General features: G+C 38.6%; 1 protein-coding gene across 2 annotated transcripts in view; it reads right to left on the bottom strand.

Annotated features, from left to right (window-relative positions):
* Positions 1–20,268, bottom strand: part of OXR1 (oxidation resistance 1) — a 459,041-nt gene that overhangs the window by 219,361 nt on the left and 219,412 nt on the right. For both annotated transcript variants that reach the window (XM_082858879.1, XM_082858881.1), the window contains exon 3: positions 19,945–20,141. In XM_082858879.1, coding sequence (XP_082715005.1) covers positions 19,945–20,141 — 197 coding nt within the window. The remainder of the gene's footprint in view (positions 1–19,944; positions 20,142–20,268) is intronic.

Raw genomic sequence — 20,268 nt, 5'->3', positions numbered from 1 at the left:
AGTAGAACTCTTTGGAGAAAGTGAAATTTAACGGAAAGAAGATAGATAGGTTTTGGAGTCCAACGTGGATTTAAACCTTTGTTCTACCCCTTACGAGTTGGACGACCTTGGGAAAACCATGCGATATCTTTGAATCTCGTGTATACATGTACACATATGACCAAAAAAAAAACCTATCACAAAATTTTTATGATAATTAAATGAAATGATAATGCATAGTGTCCAGCACACACATGTGCTTATAACTGTTGGGATTTTTTTCTCCTTCGTCTTCCCCACTTTGCAGAAGCTAGCTCCACACGCGTTTTTGCATGCTTAACTTTAGCTATGCTTTATTGCACTCAAAACACCTATTTCCATGCTCTTCAGAATTGTTGAGTTTGTGAGAACTATCTGGGGTCATGGAACCAAAGCAAAGAACATAACCACTGAGAAAAGGTTCCTTTCTGTAAATGATTTAATTAGTATAAAGATTGCTTCTTTTAACGCAGCAAAACAATTACGCTAAATAAAAGGAGTTTAGGAGGCTGTAAAGGACAAATCATGATGGATGGTTGGAATCACGAACAGGAAATAAGCAGTTCCAACCTGAGACTTGTACGTTTTGGTAAAACGTTTTGAACAAACAACTCTCATGAAAGAATACTAAAAATGACAGAAAAGACAAGGTACAAGTAACTGCAGCTGTTTTTAAGAACAAATGTTGTTTTGTATTTAGATAGGGGTTATGCCAAAAAAAGTCAATGCTCAAAATAACTTTGTTTGAAGGGAACGCTAATAAAAGGCACCACAGTTAAAAATATTAAAATCCATGTATTAAAGGCTCAGAGGGGTTTTCCTGATCATGTGGATCGCAAATTCCCTAGTTTTTCAAGTAGGAGTTAGAATTCTTGGAGGATAAGTGACCCAGGTCCAGGACCACACCTTTGATGAGCAGTAAATGTGGGAACAGTTTCAAAGTTATCTGATTTTTGAGTCGCCTCTTTCCACTATTAACGATGATCTGTCTGACCCTAATGTCAGGGGTGGGTCTCTCTATCCTATGGGTCTGTCACTTCTACCTATTTCTGCCAATTCAACCAGGACAAGGAACTTAGTCTTTCCATCCGTTTCCACAGGAAATCCTATCACAGACAAAAATGTCTTAATTTGTATAAACTGTACTGAAAGTTCAGGAGTCATGGGGAGGGGATGGGAGGGGAGGAGGGGCCATCGGAAGGTCCAGATTTAGCAAAAAAATTGGCATCTAGGTAAAAGGATGGCTGAATAAATGAAGAGCTCTGGAGACAGACAGAGATTTATCTCCCTGGATCTATGTGTTTATATTTCAAAGGAGGCTAAAACCCTGAGCTATCTTGTTTGTTGTGCCAAGGGTTATAAAAATTTAGGGACCAGAGAAGATGCATACATATTACGGACAAAGATTTCTCTCCCTCTTTCCAGAGGGGAGCAGGGCAGCTGTCCAGCTCCTATATAAATGTCCAGATTGATATTTCAGGCTCCCTGCAGTACAAACTCCTACAAGCAGGGTTGACATTGCCCTTCATCAAGCTGCTGCCAGGGAAGGGGAATCAGTGCTGTTATTGCTGTAGGTAATCTTAAGTCTGATGCAGAAACCTCATGTTTGCTTTCAGGACAAAATTAATATATATAGACATTAAAATATAGCAATAACGGATTTTCCTCAAGTAAGACTACTTATTATTGATTATTACTGATTGGCTATTACTTGCCCATTGACATCTTTCCATTTTCATTCTCCTTCTTTAATGGAAGAGGAACTATCTGTTGAGAATTTACTAATCAGATTCAGTACTAAGAGCTTTACATGCATTGTTTTATTTAATACTCACAAAAAGCCTATGAAGAAAGTGTTTTTATTCCCATTGAATAGTTGAAAAAAACTGATCAACAAACTTGACCCATACAACTGGTGAATAGCAGAGCTAAAACAGCCAGTGAATTGCTAAATTCTAACCTGTCTCTTTTGTTTCAGAACCTAGTTATTTCTCCTGCTCTGCACTAAATTGCATGATACTGTCACAATTAGCACCCTCAACTAATCAAATTCAGGAGCTGCTAACACGTGGCAAATTCTCTAATCTTAACAAAACAATTTTATCTATTACTACTTTAGGGTAATTTGTGTATCTGATAGTATGAAAACTATGTGTATGCATGTGTGGGTGTATCCACGTTCTTATTCTTACTCTGAAAGTTTCTAATAGCATAGGTATTAAGGGCTTGGCGTAGCAGTAGTCTGTTTCAAGAAAGGAACATTAAGTCTTCAAGATATATTTTTAGTCCAGGATGATAACTTGGGTCCAAATACTGAAAAATATTTTATATGCGTTTCCTCGTGAAGATGCCTGCAGGCTGTATAGACCAGCCTTGCTATTCATGGACCAGCAGCACCTGGATTGTTGTTACAAATGCGAAATGGTGGGTCCCACCCCAGGCCTACTGAGTCAGCCTCTGCATTTTTATAAGATTCTCCCATTTAAGAAGGGATTCTTTAGAATAGTCTGAAGGCTTTAAAGCTTTCCTTTCTGGGTGCTGCTGTTGAAAAGTAAGGTAGATAGCTACTGGGAAGCAGCTGCACAGCACAGGGAGATCAGCTCGGTGCTTTGTGACCGCCTGGAGGGGTGGGATAGGGAGGGTGGGAGGGAGGGAGAGCAAGAGGGAAGAGATATGGAAACATATGTATATGTATAACTGATTCACTTTGTTATAAAGCAGAAACTAACACACCATTGTAAAGCAATTATACTCCAATAAAGATGTTAAAAAAAATAAAAAATAAATAAATTAAAAAAAACAATTGGGGAAAGACAGATTAAAAAAAAAACCAAGCCTTTCCCCTCTTCAGGTGGTGTATCACGGAACCGCCTTGAACCCCTGAGTCACTTGCTGTCTGCTGCTTATCCTGAAGTTTTCTACAAGTCCCCAAATAAGGGAGGAGAAAGTTCTCAGCCTGTGTGATGTGACATGACTCTGCAATCAGTAGGGTGTTTAAAGAGAATGAATCACAAGTGTGATTTACGCTAAGAGAACAGACTCATGAATACTGATTCAATACTGGAAAGAGATGTTTTCGGATGCATTGACATTCCTCTAAATCAGATAGAAACCATTTGCCTTTAACATCAAAAGGTTTCTGATGTGATACTTAAAACATCAATCCCAGTTCATCCCATTTTTCTTGACAGATTTTATTACTCCAGTAGACTTAAATCACAGGGGATGACCAAAGAAGGGAACCAAAGAGAAGTTGCTGTTCCCTCTCTCTTTGACAAAGAATATTCCCCCTGCCCCTCTTCCGACATAGCTTTCTTGAACACATTTATTCCTGAATACTAGGATGTCAAGGCCTCATCATGATAATCTTTTGCATGTTTGGTCATGTGAATGGCATAGTTTCATTTCTTTCCTAAATAACTAGTAGAGGCAACAAGGGGATAATTTATAGGATTAGAGAGCTTGAGGAAACCACAAAGATTCCTCCTACGTCCCTGTTCGTCCTTTCTCAGTTTCCTTTGCAGCCTGTTGGTCTGGTCCTACCCCTTAAATTTTGGGGAGGACTCTTTTCTTTATCGCTTTATTCACTCTTCTTAAGAAACTCCATTATACTTACATGCTGATTTGGAGAGACATCTTCATCCTAAACCTACCTCCTGTGCACCAGAACTGCAGATCCAACTGCCTATCCCCCCAGGAATCTCAAAGCTCAACGGACCCACAATCGAACTCAATATCCCATTTCAATAGCTATCCCCTGAGCATTTCCCATCTTTGTGAATGCTAACCCCATGCACCTAGGTGTTCAAATCAGAAACTCAACAGTTATCCTAGAAGCCTCACACAAATCATAAAGTCAATTTAAAAACTAACAGTTTTTTTTTGTTTTTTTCATTTTCTCTAGTGAATTCCTCACCCAGTTGTTGATTTTGTTGACTTTCTCAGTTTTAGCTTTCCTCGTGTACTTCAATTTTAGTTTCGGACTCCTCTTGAGAGCGAGCTTTTGGGTTTCACATTTTTTTCCCTCTCTCTAGTGCCTTCACTTCCTCTAGCCATTTTCCTCGTAGCTCAACTTGCCCCCGAGACTTCCATTCCAGAACAAGGTCTTGTATTGGTGGCTCATGGCGAGAAAATCGATTCGGCTGTGGAATGGAGGGGTGGCTTCTCCTAGGTCCAGGTTCCAAGCCTCTCTCTGTTTCCTCCGGCCTCTGAAGCTTACGCTGAGCCACAACCCAGCGTGGGCAGTAATCACAGCTTTTTCCAGCCTTTCATGGTTGGGAATCCCTGCTCAGCTGCTAAATTTGAAGAAGTAAGTGGGGCTTTGTTCTTCTAATGTGCATGGTACGCATTTTGTTTTTTAATAAAGTTTTCTATTTGAGAAAAGTTTTTAGATTTATCGAAAAATTGCTAAGATAGTACAGAGTTCTCATATATCCCATACCCAGTTTCCCCTATTATTAACCTCTTATATTGATTAGTTACATTTGTTATAATTAATAAGCTAATACTGATACATTACTATTAACTAAAGTCCATACTTTATCCAGACTTCCTTACACTTTGACTTAATGTCCCTTTTCTGTTCCAGGAGCCCATCCAGGATACCACATTACATTTAGATATCATGTCCTCTTGAGCTGTTCTTGACTGTGGGTTCCATGCTCCTTTATTGCTATGTGTTTCTACCCCTTTTCTGGCCCATAGAGATATTTGTTTGGTTTAGAAAAGAAGATATACCTTAATGGGAAAATGTCAGCTATCATTGCTTCAAGCATTCAAAACTTGAAATCACAGAACTGATTGGAAAATCTTCTTCTTTTTCATTTCCAGCTGGTCACCAGTTCCTCCCCATTTATACCCATCACCTCTCTGTAATTCTCTCCTCTCATATTGCCTCTGCCCTAGATTAGGACTTTGTCACTCTCAATTAATATTATTTTGATACTTTACTTTTTATTTAACTTCTACTGTGTGTTACACTGTGCCAGGATCTAGTAAGCAATTTGTACACATTACCTCATATAAACCTTATTACAAACCTGAGTGGTACAGGGTAATATTCTCACTTCCCAAAGGAAAATCAGTGAGGTTAAGTGACTTGTCCAAGGTCACAGAGCTACTTAGAATGGCTGTGCGGGTATCCAAAACTAGATCTGTGTAATGCCAGAGCTCTTAAGCCGTACAGCATAATATCTAATTAGCCCTGACACTTATACATCTGAAAGATTACTCTGTCTCTAGGCATGTATAGCCCCAACCCATTCTCCATATGATGCTCAAAACATCTCTCTATAAAGCAACCTTATCAAGGTACTCCCCTAGGCAAAAACCTTCAACAATTCCCAAGGTGTCATGATTAAGTCCAAATTCTATAGTACAGCCCACAAGACGCCCCATTATCTGGCGCCTCTTCTTTCTCAAGCCTCATCTCCAACTGCCAATTGTCAACAGTAGTCATTCATTTATTAAATGAATGAATAAGCATTCTTAAAACTGACCACTGAACTGAGATTTAGGTAGGCTTATTTAGGGGTAGAGGTGAAAAAAATAAATGAGAGCATGGAGAGAGGGAATTACTATTGATATTCCTCTTTTTCTTATTTTAGTGAGACTTTTTGGCTATCCCTGTCCCATCCCACTCACCCTATGTTTATTTACAAGAATGTTTCTCATATCAAGAAAGATCTGTAATTTGAGAGAATTATTTAAAGTAGGAAGTGAAGCTTTGTAGCCTCAAATAGCACACCAGATACCCTGTTTCTTTAGTTAGAGTAAACAGTATTCTGCTGTTCTGCTATACAATGACTCACTTGAAATAATACTTGAAAAAGACCTCAAAGACACTAAAATTACCTAATTAAAAAGGAAATTGTTTTGAACTGGTTTATGAGACACTCAATAAACAGAGTCACAAGGTAAAACTCTCTGTGGGCACCTATGATATTTTATTTCCAGTATACTACTGATGATAATTTTTGCCTCCTTTGGCTCAGAGAACTAGGAGAGGAAATCAATGTCCTTTCTATCGACGTATTAAAATTTAAGCAACAAAATTAAGCCCAAGGATTCTTGAGTGCAAATCCTAGCAAATGAAAAATATTGTGATGCAGCAGGTAGGCAGGCACTGTTTAAAGACTTACTGATTTCTCTGTGATGGACTATCGTCCATATACTTAATGTGTAACATCTTAATATTTAATGTCCATAAGACTGAATGTACCCGAAGACTTAAGATTCCAACTCATGAAACAGGCTGACCAAATAAATGACCAAGGAGAATGGAGGAAATGGGATGCTAAGATGTGTCGGCCATGATTACACAGACAATATAGGCCTTCTCCTCCAGGAAACATCCATCTAAATAGCTAAAGACTTATTCAGATAATATTTTGAAAGTATTTAACTTTGTTATCTTCAAACATACATAGTAACATGAAATAGGTTAAGTATTAGATAACATTACTTCAAAACCATTACATGAATTTCTCTTAGCAGGTATTTTTACCTACTAAAAGGCTGTTAAGCTAATTTGCTGAACATAATATTTTCTGTATTCTGAAATCATGTTTCCATTAAGAATTCACATAGCTTTTTATTCATGGATTATACTGACACAAAGGCTTTTTAGGTCACAGTCTGTTCAGATGATTCAAGGTGTGAATTAGTGAAGTTTTAAAATAGCTCACTACAAGCTTGCTTGCATGTAGATGTGCACATGATTTATAGTGAATCTATTAGGAATGGTCACCGAAACATTTATAATTGGGCTATTCAAAGTAATTAGCTATAGTCAAAGTCATTTCAAAACCTCTGGCAGAAATAGCAAATAGAAGCGTTTCCCTCAATTGTGTCTCACTTTCAACTATTTTCACATTCTTCTCAGTAATATTCTTTTGGTCAGAGTGTGAACATGGTCAAAATTTTGTTGAGGAGCATGAATCTTGCAGGTTTTTTTAATGTGTGAAAAATGTCTTTAGATATGAAGTAGGAAGAAAAGTCATATCCTAAAAAATCAGGAGATATCAATTGCTTTTTTAAATATATTTTTCATCGAGGTGTAATTGACATAGACATTATATTAGTTTCAGGTGTGCAACATAACAAGGGGCTATCAATAGCTTTATTTCTGAATGTTTGCAAGATCCTAGAAACTCTTTAAATTGATGCTTTTTTTAAAAAATGGAAATACGGGGGAAATTTGAACATATTTCACTGTTCAAAATGCCATTAATTCTATCCCTTAATGTTTAAAACAAAGCAGGTATTTCTTAATAATCTGTCATTTTCTTCCCCTAGCCATGGTTCAGCGGAAAGGAACGTTCCTACAAGCGTTGGCAGGGGGAAAGGGCAAGTTCTGACGGCTGGCAGTGCTGACGGATTTATTGTCATAGGGATTTAGCAAATTTCAAATAAGATCATGATTATTTCTCCACCACGAAACAATGTCTGTTTAAATTATTACACAATTTTAACCAGTATAGCTTCAATTAGGCTGCTTAGAAATCATTAAATAAATTGACAGGTATAATTTGTTTCTAATAAGTTATAAGTTATGCTGCAACTCAAATACCAAACCAACACCAGTAGCTCAAGGAAACCCTGGGGTATTGACATTTCTTAATCCATTTATCACAGCCATGATTAAGCTGTGTTTCTTGATCCTGGGTTGATTACCTCTGACAGAGAACAATAACAGAATCAGGGCAAAAGAGAATACGGGCAAATGTACAAAAGATGGTGGTAACTTTGTAAATTACAGTTGGCAAGCTTATCTAGCATGTTACAAACATTACCAATCTATAGGGGTATCAAACAAACATCTTTTTCTTCTTTCTGAGTACACCTGTACTGCTTAGTAAAATTTAGTTAAAATTGTATAAATGCTTAGTTAAAAAATCTAATTTCTCTTGAAGGAAATAAAGTGTTCATATTTATTCTAGACTGGAAAAGAAGTTTTCGTCTGTGGTTTTCCTAGGCCTCATGTTTTAAAGTGGATTTTAAATGGAATTTTTTAAATGACATGAAATAAAAACCCATTCAAATACCCCTCCAGCACATACACACAGACGCAGATTCTCATACACCGAATCCCAAGGTCTGCTTACCCCACAAGTAAACAAAAAAATTGAACTTGGATTTTCAATATCTGCAAATTCCATTATCTTAATACAAATGGCCCAATCTAATGCAACGTGGGTCAAAAAGAAAAGGCACTTCTACATGTGCAGCAGTCTTTGAAATCTGTGAAAAGCCCAGGTCCATTTAGGGAAGTCCAGATTCCATGTATAACAAGGAACCTCAGCAACAGAATAATTTTCCTTAAATAATCTTGTGACCCAGAAAGTATAAGAAGTCATCAAACAAACATCAATTCAAAACAAAGTCATTTTTCTCAAGAACATAATTTAATCTGAACCCTCAGAGCAGTTACCCATTTTAGTTTCTGTGCTTACAGACAGTGACCTGTGTGCCAAGTTGGTTCTGATTAAATCAGAGACTTCCTGCTTTTACATGAAGAATCTTCTAGCGTGGAGAGAAGGTTCTGGTTCAGCGGTGACCTAGTTTCATGCTGCAGAATGTGTCACCTCCAGCGAGATTAGTCTTTTCCTTTTTTTTCTTTCTCTTTCCTGCTACAATATTTTCACTTTAGAGTCGATCTTTTTTATTCTTATAATTAAAGAGTCTGGATTCAGAAGGAGAGGCATATAAGTTATGTGGTGATATTTTTAAATGCCTGGTGTATTGCAATTAAAAAATAGTTAAATACGTGTCTTGCTTTTCCCTTTTTAGAGTTTCCAAACTAGTTATTACTGTTTTAATTTTGCCAACTACTCAGAAGAATTCCCAGGGAACCCCTAATTCTGTAGGCTCTCTTTTCAATATGTAAGCAGCCTGGGGTTAGTAAGATACAAATTTGTATTTATCTGTGCTTCATTAAGTTTGGAATGTTGAAGATATTCTGTTCTGAAGGCAGGGCAAAGGACAAGATCAGTGGATGTCAGACTTTTACAATTTCACAGAAGAGTAATATTTCAAAAGAATATTTGGGGGACATTTCCTAACTTAATTTTGACAAGTGAGGAGATTTAAAAATAACACATCTTAGGGCTTCCCTGGTGGCGCAGTGGTTGGGAGTCCGCCTGCCGATGCGGAGGACGCGGGTTCGCGTCCCGGTCCGGGAAGAGCCCACATGCCGTGGAGCGGCTGGGCCCATGAGCCATGGCCGCTGAGCCTGCGTGTCTGGAGCCTGTGCTCCGCCGCGGGAGAGGCCACAGCGGTGAGAGGCCCGCGTACCACAAAACAAAACAAAAAACCCACATCTTATTAAAAAATTCTACAAAAGCAATATATATACTATGCCATCATTTCACAGAAGGCAGTCCATTTTAACACGAGGAAGGAGGTGAGAAAAGAAGAAAAGAGAGGAGGGGAAGAAGGAAAGAAAGAAGGAAGGATGAGCAAAAGAAGGAAAAGATGGTCACTTTAATCGAATAAATGTAATTTCATGAAAAACTAGTATTCTTTTTTTAATGCATCTGTTTCACTATAAAAGGTATGGACTAGTGCTTGCGAAACCACTTACTGAGATCTCTGTCAATGATCAAATTTCATTTTTGTTTGTTTTTGAGAAGAGAATTGACCTGAAAACATGCAGAAGATAAACTGTTTACCCTTAGTTATCAATCTACTTATTCTTTCCTTGACTTTGCCACCATTTCCAGTGGGATCATGAAAAAGTCATTCAACTTTCAGAGACTCAATTCCCAAGAATGCTATATGGTGGCCATAATAAGTATCCTACTCATCTTTTAGGAATGTTATAAGCATTCACTGATTTTAACATGTATTTTTTAGTCACCTAAAAAACTGACAATGCATATGTTAAAATGCTTTGAATCTTTTCATGTTGATCAAATCTGGGGAAGGTGTGGCCAAGTATGAGGGGAATTTGGATGGAATCCTAACACTGTTCTAGGCAGAAGGAAACACTTCCATAAAGCCCATCATACGGAAGGACACCTTTGGGAAACCACAATGAGCATGGCTAGAGTGTGGGGCTGGGGTCTGAGACTAAGCTGGAGAGTAAACTGGGGCAGAGCATGAAAGGTCTACAGAGCAACAAACAACCTTATCTTGTGGGGAATGAGGAACCACCTGCTAAAAACTAGGGGATAAGTGAGCATATCCACAAGGATCAGGGCAGGAAGCTAGCTTCACATAGCAGGTGGGCAGCGATCATGACGCCTCATTCATGCCACATCTTTAATGCACAACGACAATAACAAGCTCACTAATATTCATGGAGAACTTCCATGTTCTAGGCACTATTATAAGCACTTTACATAGACTCCTCACAACGGCCCTTTCAGGAAGCATCAGTTTTATTTCCTTTTATAAGTGAAGACACTGAGCTTTGAGAGTCTAAGTGCCTTGTTTATGGTCACATAACTAGCAGGGGGAATGGGATTCCAACCTAGACACCATATTCCAGAGGCCAAGTTCCTCACCCTTGATCCATCCTGCCTCTGGGACCAAAAGAAGGAGCTCAGTAAACGCAGTGGAATGAATGACTACCCTTCCGCCTTCCTGCCACTGATCAAAACCATTCAGGATCTTGGAGAGCTGATCGGAGCACTTTTCCAGGCAAGTTGATGCCTAAACCACTCTAAAGACATAACAGCTGTACTTTAGAAAACACGACCCAAACTTCCCCAGTAACGGTGCTCAAATTGTTACATTCCCCCAGTATTTAATTTTTATATTCTTTGCTACAACTTATTCTTTCCTTGGTAGAAGTGAAGAACATCTGGGCACCTCCTTTTCAAAACAATGCTGGGAAGCTTGAGGATCATTAAATTTTCCCTCAATCATTTTCTTCTTCATGCTGCAATTATCAATTCCATTAGTCTTTTCATAAATTAATTCTATGACAAGCGAAAAACAACTCTTTGAAAAATCTATTATTAATGTATCGAATGTCCTGTAATTGAAACCAGCCTAACTGATTTCTCAGAACTGTATCATTTATCTGCTAGAATGTTTATAAAAATTGTATAAGGTTCAAACACATTTTACAGAGTAACTTTTCTATCGCCCTCCTCCATTAACCTGTTTTATTTTTCTCTAAAAACTTACTATTCATTGACAATGAATAACCAGTTGCTTATTTATACCCTGTTTTTCCCACTAGAGTATAAGCACCTGAGTGCCTGGACTTGGTCTTATTTTCTCTTGTATTAGTGGCACTTTGAACAAGGCCTGGTTTGTAGTAGGCATTTAATAAATATTTATTTAATTAATAAGTGAATAGGTTAATAAATGAAGAAACATATTTTCATATATGAAAAAGTTTGAGTTAAACACATCCACCAAATAAACCCAGAATTTGTTTATCTGAATATAACTGGAAATTACTGTGTAGAGAACACTGACTGATTCATCATACATGGTATTCAACAAAGAGAAGGTGATACAGTGAGATTAATATAGAAAGGACAAAAGGTAGAGACTGATCCACGAGGGCAAACAAGAGATTAAAAGGCGTGAGCAGACTGTGAGTTCGCTTGACAAGGTGAGGACCTGCACGGAAGTCTCAACTGAAGGAAAGTTCCAGAAGTATTATACAGACACCTGTTATTCAAGGAGCCCCCTACTGGCCCTGTTTGGAAGCCCTGCTGAGCCAAGAACCAAGGAAGGCTAACTTCAACCCTTTTCTGCCTTGTCTTTGAACTTGCAGAGAGCATTCAAATAGCATAATAAATGTGAATTGGTTCAGCCACTATGGAGAACAGTATGGAGGCTCCTTAAAAAACTACAACTAGAACTACCATATGACCCAGCAATCCCACTACTGGGCATATACCCTGAGAAAACCAAAATTCAAAAAGAGTCATGTACCAAAATGTTCACTGCAGCTCTATTTACAATAGCCTGGAGATGGAAACAACCTAAGTGCCCATCATCTGATGAATGGACAAAGAAGACGTGGCACATATATATACAATGGAATATTACTCAGCCACAAAAAGAAACGAAATTGAGCTATCTGTAATGAGGTGGATAGACCTAGAGTCTGTCATACAGAGTGAAGTAAGTCAGAAAGAGAAAGACAAATACCGTATGCTAACACATATATATGGAATTTAAGAAAAAAAATGTCATGAAGAACCTAGGGGTAAAGCAGGAATAAAGACGCAGACCTCCTAGAGAACGGACTTGAGGTTATGGGGAGGGGGAAGGGTGAGCTGTGACAGGGCGAGAGAGAGGCATGGACATATATACACTAACAAACGTAAGGCAGATAGCTAGTGGGAAGCAGCCGCATAGCACAGGGAGATCAGCTTGGTGCTTTGTGACCACCTAGAGCGGTGGGATAGGGAGGGTGGGAGGGAGGGAGATGCAAGAGGGAAGAGATATGGGAACATATGTATATGTATAACTGATTCACTTTGTTATAAAGCAGAAACTAACACACCATTGTAAAGCAATTATACCCCAATAAAGATGTTTAAAAAAAAAAGAAAAATGAGAATACTTAAATTACTAAATTAAAAAATAAACAAGGGTATATTACTACTGACCTTCCTTATAATAAATAAGTAAATAAATAAATAAATAAATAGCATAATAAAAGGGAGCTTTAAATGTAATACATGACACCATTAAACTCCTAGAAGAGAACACAGGCAAAACGTTCTCTGACATAAATCGTAGCAATGTTTTCTTAGGTCAGTCTCCCAAGGCAAAAGAAATAAAAGCAAAAATAAACAAATGGGACCTAATCAATCTTATAAGCTTTTGCACAGCAAAGAAAACCATAAACAAAACAAAAAGACAACCTAAGGAATGGGAGAAAATATTTGCAAATTATGCGACCGACAAGGGCTTAATTTCCAAAATATACAAACAGCTCATACAGCTCATTATCAAAAAGGCAAACAACCCAATCAAAAAAATGGGCAGAAGATCTAAATGGACATTTCTCCAAAGAAGACATACAGATGGCCAACAGCCACATTGAAAAGATGCTCAACATTGTTAATTATTAGAGAAATGCAAATCAAAACTACAATGAGGTATCACTTCACACCAGTCAGAATGGCCATCATCACAAAGTTTACAAATAATAAATGTTGGAGAGGGTGTGGAGAAAAGGGAATGCTCCTACACTGTTGGTGGGAATGTAAATTGGTACAGCTACTATGGAGAACAGTATGGAGGTTCCTTAAAACCTAGAAGTAGAGTTACCATATGATCCAGCAATCCCACTCATGGGCATATATCTGGAAGAGACAAAAGCTCTAATTTGAAAACATACATGCACCCCAATATTCACAGCAGCACTATCTACAATAGTCAAGACATGGAAGCAATCTAAATGTCCATCAACAGATGAACGGAGGGACTTCTCTGGTGGTCCAGTGGTTAAGAATCTGCCTTCCAATGCAGGGGACGCAGGTTCAACCCCTGGACAGGGGACTAAGATCCCACATGCTGCAGGGTAACTAAGCCCGTGCATCACTGAGCCCGCATGCCACAACTAGAGAGCCTGTGTGCCGCAACTATAGAGGCCACGTACTCTGGAACCCGTGCGCCACAACTAGAGAGAAGCCCACGCGCCCCAGCGAAGAGCCTGTGCACCGCAACGAAAGATCCCACATGCCACAACTGACATGACACAGCCAAAAATAAATAAATATTTTAAAAAACCCCAGATGAATGGATAAAGAAGATGATATAAAGATGTGTACATACACACACACACACACACACACACACACAGAAAATGGAATATTACTCAGCCATAAAAATGAAATAATGCCATTTGCAGCAACATGGAGGAATGCAGAGATTATCATACTAAGTGAAATAGGTCAGACAGAGAAAGGCAAATATCATATGATATCACTTATATGTGGAACCTAAAAAAATGGTACAAATGAACTTATTTACAAAACAAAAATAGACTCGTAGACGTAGAAAACAAACCTATGGTTACCAAAGGGGAAAGGGGGGAGGGATAAATTGGGAATTTGGGATTAACAGATCCAAATTACTACAAATAAAATAAGGACCTACTGTATAGCATAGGGAGCTATATTCAATATCTTATAATAACCTATAATGGAAAAGAATCTGAAAAAGAATATATATATATATATATATACACACACACATATGTATATATATGTATGTAATGTAACTGAGTCACTTTTCTGTACAACAGAAATTATCACAACACTGTAATCAATTATACTTCAATTAAAAAAATAAATTAAGGGCTTCCCTGGTGGCGCAGTGGTTGAGAGTCCGCCTGCCGATGCAGGGGACACAGGTTCGTGCCCCGGTCCGGGAAGATCCCACGTGCCGCGGAGAGGCTAGGCCCCGTGAGCCACGGCCGCTGAGCCTGCGCGTCCGGAGCCTGTGCTCCGCAGCGGGAGGGGCCACAACAGTGAGAGGCCCGCGTACCGCAAAATAATAAATAACTAAATAAAAAAATTTAAAAAGGGTTTTGCTAAATCTAACCTTTTTCTAATTTCTAACAGATTTAAAAGTTGTAGATCTTATTCATTGTTCTCCACAGCAGGGGTTCCAATCCTTCTCTCATGCCTGGAAGTATTCAAAGCTCTTCTTTACACTAAGCTCTTGGCCCATTTCCTCTCTCCTCCTCCACTGAAAAGGGCAAGGTTCATCTCCACTACCTCCACCAGCACCCCCCCTCCCTCCTCTTTGCCGCCCCCAAAGTTTATTTAGCACTTACTGTGTGCCTTACACTGTACTCAGTGTTAGGATTAATGACATTCATGCCATCCTTTCCTACTCATGAGAATTGAGATTTGGTATGGAGACATGCTAACACAAGAAGATAAGGGAGACAGCTAAGTGCTGGATGTCAAGGCAGCGAGAACGGAGGGTGATGAACAGTGCCTAGATCTATGAAGCCAATAAAGAGCCCCGGAGTGCCTTTAAGGTCTGATGTGATTTCTCCATCTTCTGGATTCCACAGCACTTTGAGTGAACCGCCCCTGCCCTCCGCTACTCCTCACTCATCTCCCCTACCTCTGGCCCCACCCATGGCATTGAGAGCATCTGTCTTGTATTCTACTCACTGGTGTGCCTATTTTAACCAAGCACTCCCTCCCCCACCGACACGTGATGAACACCTCAAGAGCAGGGATCTCTGTTTTACCCTTCTTCTTATTCTGAGCAGCATCTTCTATGAGGCCTTCACACAGCTGGGTCTGATCGAGGACTAATCAGCATTTGGTGTGTCACTGAATGACTCTGATTATGGAGACATCTATTCAAGACCTGTCCCACTTCCTAACTGTCAAGCGAAAAAAGTCTCAGAATGGAAAGACATCAGCACATTTTACTAATAGTCACAGATGCTGGAGAGAGATGTACGAACTCTGGCTTTAGATTCTGAATCAAGGAATGAATATTACATGGATTTACAAGCCCAGCTTAGGGAGTGCTGGGACACTTCTGGATTCTGCATGCCGAGTCTTCTTCACTATCTCTACATATGCTTTACAACTCTTTTCAGAAGTCCTTACATGTAGTTCTCTAAATTAAATGTAGAGAATACATGGAGTATTAAAAATATGAGTCTGCTATTTGGTTTCATTTTCCATCTTTAAGTAGGGACTATGCTTTTGAAGGATATAGGTTTCTTATATACATTGTTAAACTCAAGTAGTTTTACTGAGCACAAACAAAAACTGGAGTAGGGAACAATTCTATTCTGTTTTCATCTGTTTACCCATTAGAACCAGTCCACTAATTTAATATTATATTATTCTAGTTCTAATTAACACTTTTACTTAAAAATAATAATAGAATTGTAAGTACCTGAAGGACTTCAAATATCTAGTCCAGTTGTAAGTCACAACTCATTAACAGACCATGTAGTCAATTTCGTGTGTTGAGATTGCATTTAAAAGAATGAAAATAACGATCAGAATAGATAGTAAGGAAATGTGCTCAGGAAATTTTTTTCAGCTATGTTGGTGGTTGAGTGTGCACTGCGTAAGTGGTGTACAATGTGTTAGGCAGAATTCTAAGATGGTCCCCAAGATGCCTCACCCCTGTAAGGTACACACGTGTGTGATCCCCAGGCCTGTGAATATGATGGACATTACTCCCATGATTAGGTTTTATTGACTTTGAAACAGGAAGATCATCTGGGTGGCCCTGACCTAATTACATGAGCCATTTAAAGCAGAGAGCTTTCTTGGCTAGCCCAAGGAGAGGAAACTAGAGATTCATAAGAGAAGGATTTGACATGCAGTTACTGGCCTGAAGATGGAAGAGGCCACATGGCAAGGGAAGAGAGTAGCCTCTGAAAGCTGAGAGTGAGCCCCAGCTGACAGCCAACCAGGAAATGGGGACCTCAGACCTACCACTTCAAGGAACTGAATTCTGCCAACAAAAGGAATGAACTTGGAAGCATACATTTCCCGAGCTGAACCCACCTCCAGACAAGAACTCAGCCCAGCTAACACCTTGATTTTAGCCTTGTAGATACCCCGAGCAGAAAATATAGTCATGTTTTGTGGATTTCTGACCTACACAGCTGTGAGCTGATAAATGGGTGTTGTTTTAAACAGCTAAGTTTGTGGTAATTTGTTTCACAGCAATAGAAAACATATACAGTACTTCATGTGGTCAACTGTATAATAAAAAGCGAGCAAGAAAAAATACTCAGAAAGACTGATTTGGTCTAAATCTGTCACTGTCCAGATGAGAAGGTTAAGGTCAAGTGATGGTAAGTAACTGTGCAAGATTATACAGTTGGTAACAAAAGCAGCACAGAACAAACTCTTTCTTTAGCCACAGTCCTGATATAGTGGTTACTCTCCTTTTAATTTAGCTGAAGATTCATATATCTCACACCAATAGAGAACAGCTTTTCCTCTGCTTATATCAAAACAATGAAATTTTATTATACTTCTTATAAGATGGATTGTTTTCCTATAAAAAGTAATGAGTTTATGCTGTGCCACTTTTTTTTTTTTTGCTGCTATATTTGTTTTAACATGTTTCTGTTATTAGGAATAATTAAGGACCTAAATCTATTGTCTATACAAGGAGGCAATCATTTCTATTTCCTAGAGTTCTCTCAACAGGAAGTAGATCCTATACATAAATGCATGAGGGATAAAAGCTGTGAGACCAAAAGAAATTTCTAGAGAAGCTACCGCAGCCACTCATTAGCCACTAAGAGACATTTAAATAAGTCCAAAATTTTCTAGTTCTTTTTTTTAATTTAAAATTCTTCAATTCCTAGAATGATTACTTAACTATAGTACTGCACTTCATTGCTAAACTTAAATGTAGTAGCAACTTGGCCACAAGAGGGCTCCCAGGTTTTTCCAGTTGTGTGAGCTATAAATTGAGACATTGAAAGATATCTTTAAATGAAAGGGCATGTTGGCTGGTGGATGGGTTAGTTGGCATGGTTTCCTTAAGTGAAATTTTCTGAGGATTCCAGTAAAAATATCACTTCACTGTATCACTCAAAGAAACTCCTCGGGCTCACCTCTCTAGACGGGAATGGTATCCTTCCGAGCGACATAAAAGGCAGACTCTAAAATGTCACAAGAAGGTTAATTTCATTCACAGAGTTGGCTATCTCTGGCTCACAGTTTTTTCTTTAATTTCTTTAAGGTTCTATCCCTCATCTAAAAAAATAGAGAGTATAATACTTACAAGAGTTGTGAGGATCAACTGAGAGAGAAGAAAGGAGCTTAATGTGTGCCTAGTATTTGGAATTACCAATAAATGGCAGTTATAATTGTTGTTGTCTTTATTACCAATACATTTACTAAGGGATACTGAAATAGGCTTGTTTTGTGAAATGATCTTCAATATAGGTGATTACGTGGTTACTAATATTTCAGCCTTGAAAATGTCTCCAGGTCTCTTTTAACATACAGACATGCCACTGACATTGCTTATGAATCAAACTGTTGCAAATCCAAAAATAAACATTCACTAGCTGTAGGACTATTTAAAATAACTGATAGTTCATCTTTCTGCAATCCAAACTCACCATTTAGAATTCTGTTTTTCAGGCTTAGTTGTTTATTTACATTGGCCAAGCTGGGGGTCAATGTTTTACCCTCATTTTCTCATCTTTAAGGAATATTGAGCTTATAAGATAAACTTTATTTTCTGAAGGCAAAATATTGTCTTCTTATCCAGTTAATAAATCAGAAAAGCAGTAGATGGTAGCGGACGTGTTGAAGGGTGGGAGGAGAGGACATTGGAAAATGGAGAGAGAAGCAGTTATGTAAACGTCACGGGCTTTTCTAGTTGATTGATTTTTAGAACTCTGCTATCATAAGTTTTAAAAATGGAAATATGTACCTGTCTACACTCTCGTGTATCAATTCTCATTATCACTGACCACTGACATCCTCAAAGACACCATGCTTGTTGTCTATTAAAAAATAAGACTTTAACATCTTCATGTGGAAAAAAAGGAAACCTGAGAGTAGATATAGGAAGAAGATATAAAATGGTAGGAAATGGTAGAAATCTGATCTGATTACATTTCTAGATAGAGACACTAAAATATCTGAGAAAAAATTCCAAACATCCCATAATGGGGTGGTGGGGTGCTGGATACCAAGAAAAACATGACCCCTTTGATGTAACTTTAGTAAAGGCATTAAGCCAACAGTGTCTACTATTAAGGACTTTGGTGATGACCAAATCTCTCCAAATGAAATAATAAGCAACAGCGAAGCATCCACCTTCTTCCTGGTAGATTCATCTCCCCTACACATCACCTCTACCATACATATGTTTAGCAACTTGTGTCTCAATTAGACCTAAAACACTGAAAATTGTTATTGTGAGTTAAAAATCAAGGCCAAAGACATGATGAACAAATATTGGTACATAAAAGTTGGTAATTCGACTTATTTGAATTGATTACGTCTAACACTCCAATTAAGTGGTAATGTTCAAAATTACAGGATATTTATTCTACCTGGGAAAAAGGCGGCATAATGTCTGCAAGACCCTATCCACAGCCTACTACCCTGTCATACATTGGGATCTGGACGTGATTCAATCTCTCCAATGTGAAGTAATGTGCAAGGTAAAAACGGACCTACAACATAATCTGTCCTTCCTCAGAACGTAGTAATTTTCTATTTTCTTAGTGGCTTTGTTAGTTACAGGCTGACATCAACCACTGTCTCAACAACCTGACAGAACAGGGTCAGCCACTTGAAAGCCTGGAGGGAGAATGAAAAGAGCAAAAACCGAAAACCAAAAACAAAAACGGCGCCCGGCTAAAGACTGGCAAAAATGAAAATAGTAGCACATAAGCTTAAAACTTGGAAAACCATATATATGTAATTTACTTCTCTTAGGCAGGATATAGAAGGTCCTCAGGCCTACTCTCTTACTTAACTTTGCTGAAGGTGTGCAGTATTTTTCCAACTCCATGTTCAGACTGTATGAGATGTCCACCACAAACCATCAGAAAGATGTACAGTCGGCCCTCTGTATCTGCAGGTTCCACATCCACGTATTCGACCAACCAAGGATTGAAGATATTTGGGGGGGAATATCCAGCAAGTTCCAAAAAAGCAAAACTTGAATTTTCTGCACATCCAGTACTATTTACATAGCATTTACATTACATTCGGTATTATAAGTAACCTAGAGATGATTTAAGGTATACGGGAGGATGTGTGTAGGTTATATGCAAATACTATGCCATTTTATATAAGGGGCTTGAGCATCCTTGGATTTTGGTGTCCCTGAAGGGTCCTGGAACCAGTGGCTACTGAGGGAGGACTGTACACGTTATATAAACAAGGGACATTTAACCACAGCCCCACACATTCACTGTGCTGTTTGGATAGACCCCATCTATTCACTTGCATAAATCGTGGTGCTCACCAATGGTGTAGAACCTCTTCAGCTCACTCCTTCGGGAAGGATGCTTCTCGGAATTTGCTGCGTTGTTCTGCTCTTCTTCAATGATGGACGTCTTGGGTGTGGTGGGTTTACTGGCTTGTGGCATTTGCTTTCCTGCACCAGCCAAAGGGTTGAACCCTGGAGCAGTAATATCCACCGACTGGGACTTTTTCTTCAACCTACAGGTAAAGAATACCGCATGCTGTAATTACTGACTCTAGAGAAAGGCACACTTTCTTCATATTTATCTCCACCATAATTTCTTTCAACAACTGAGTTATACTTGGCCTTGAAAGAGAACAAGGT

The sequence above is a fragment of the Leucopleurus acutus genome (assembly GCF_964270905.1).
Source record: "Leucopleurus acutus genome assembly, chromosome: 17".
Classification (NCBI taxonomy): domain Eukaryota; kingdom Metazoa; phylum Chordata; class Mammalia; order Artiodactyla; family Delphinidae; genus Leucopleurus; species Leucopleurus acutus.
The sequence above is the reverse complement of the archived record's forward strand: the minus strand, read 5'-3'. Positions and strand labels throughout refer to the sequence as shown.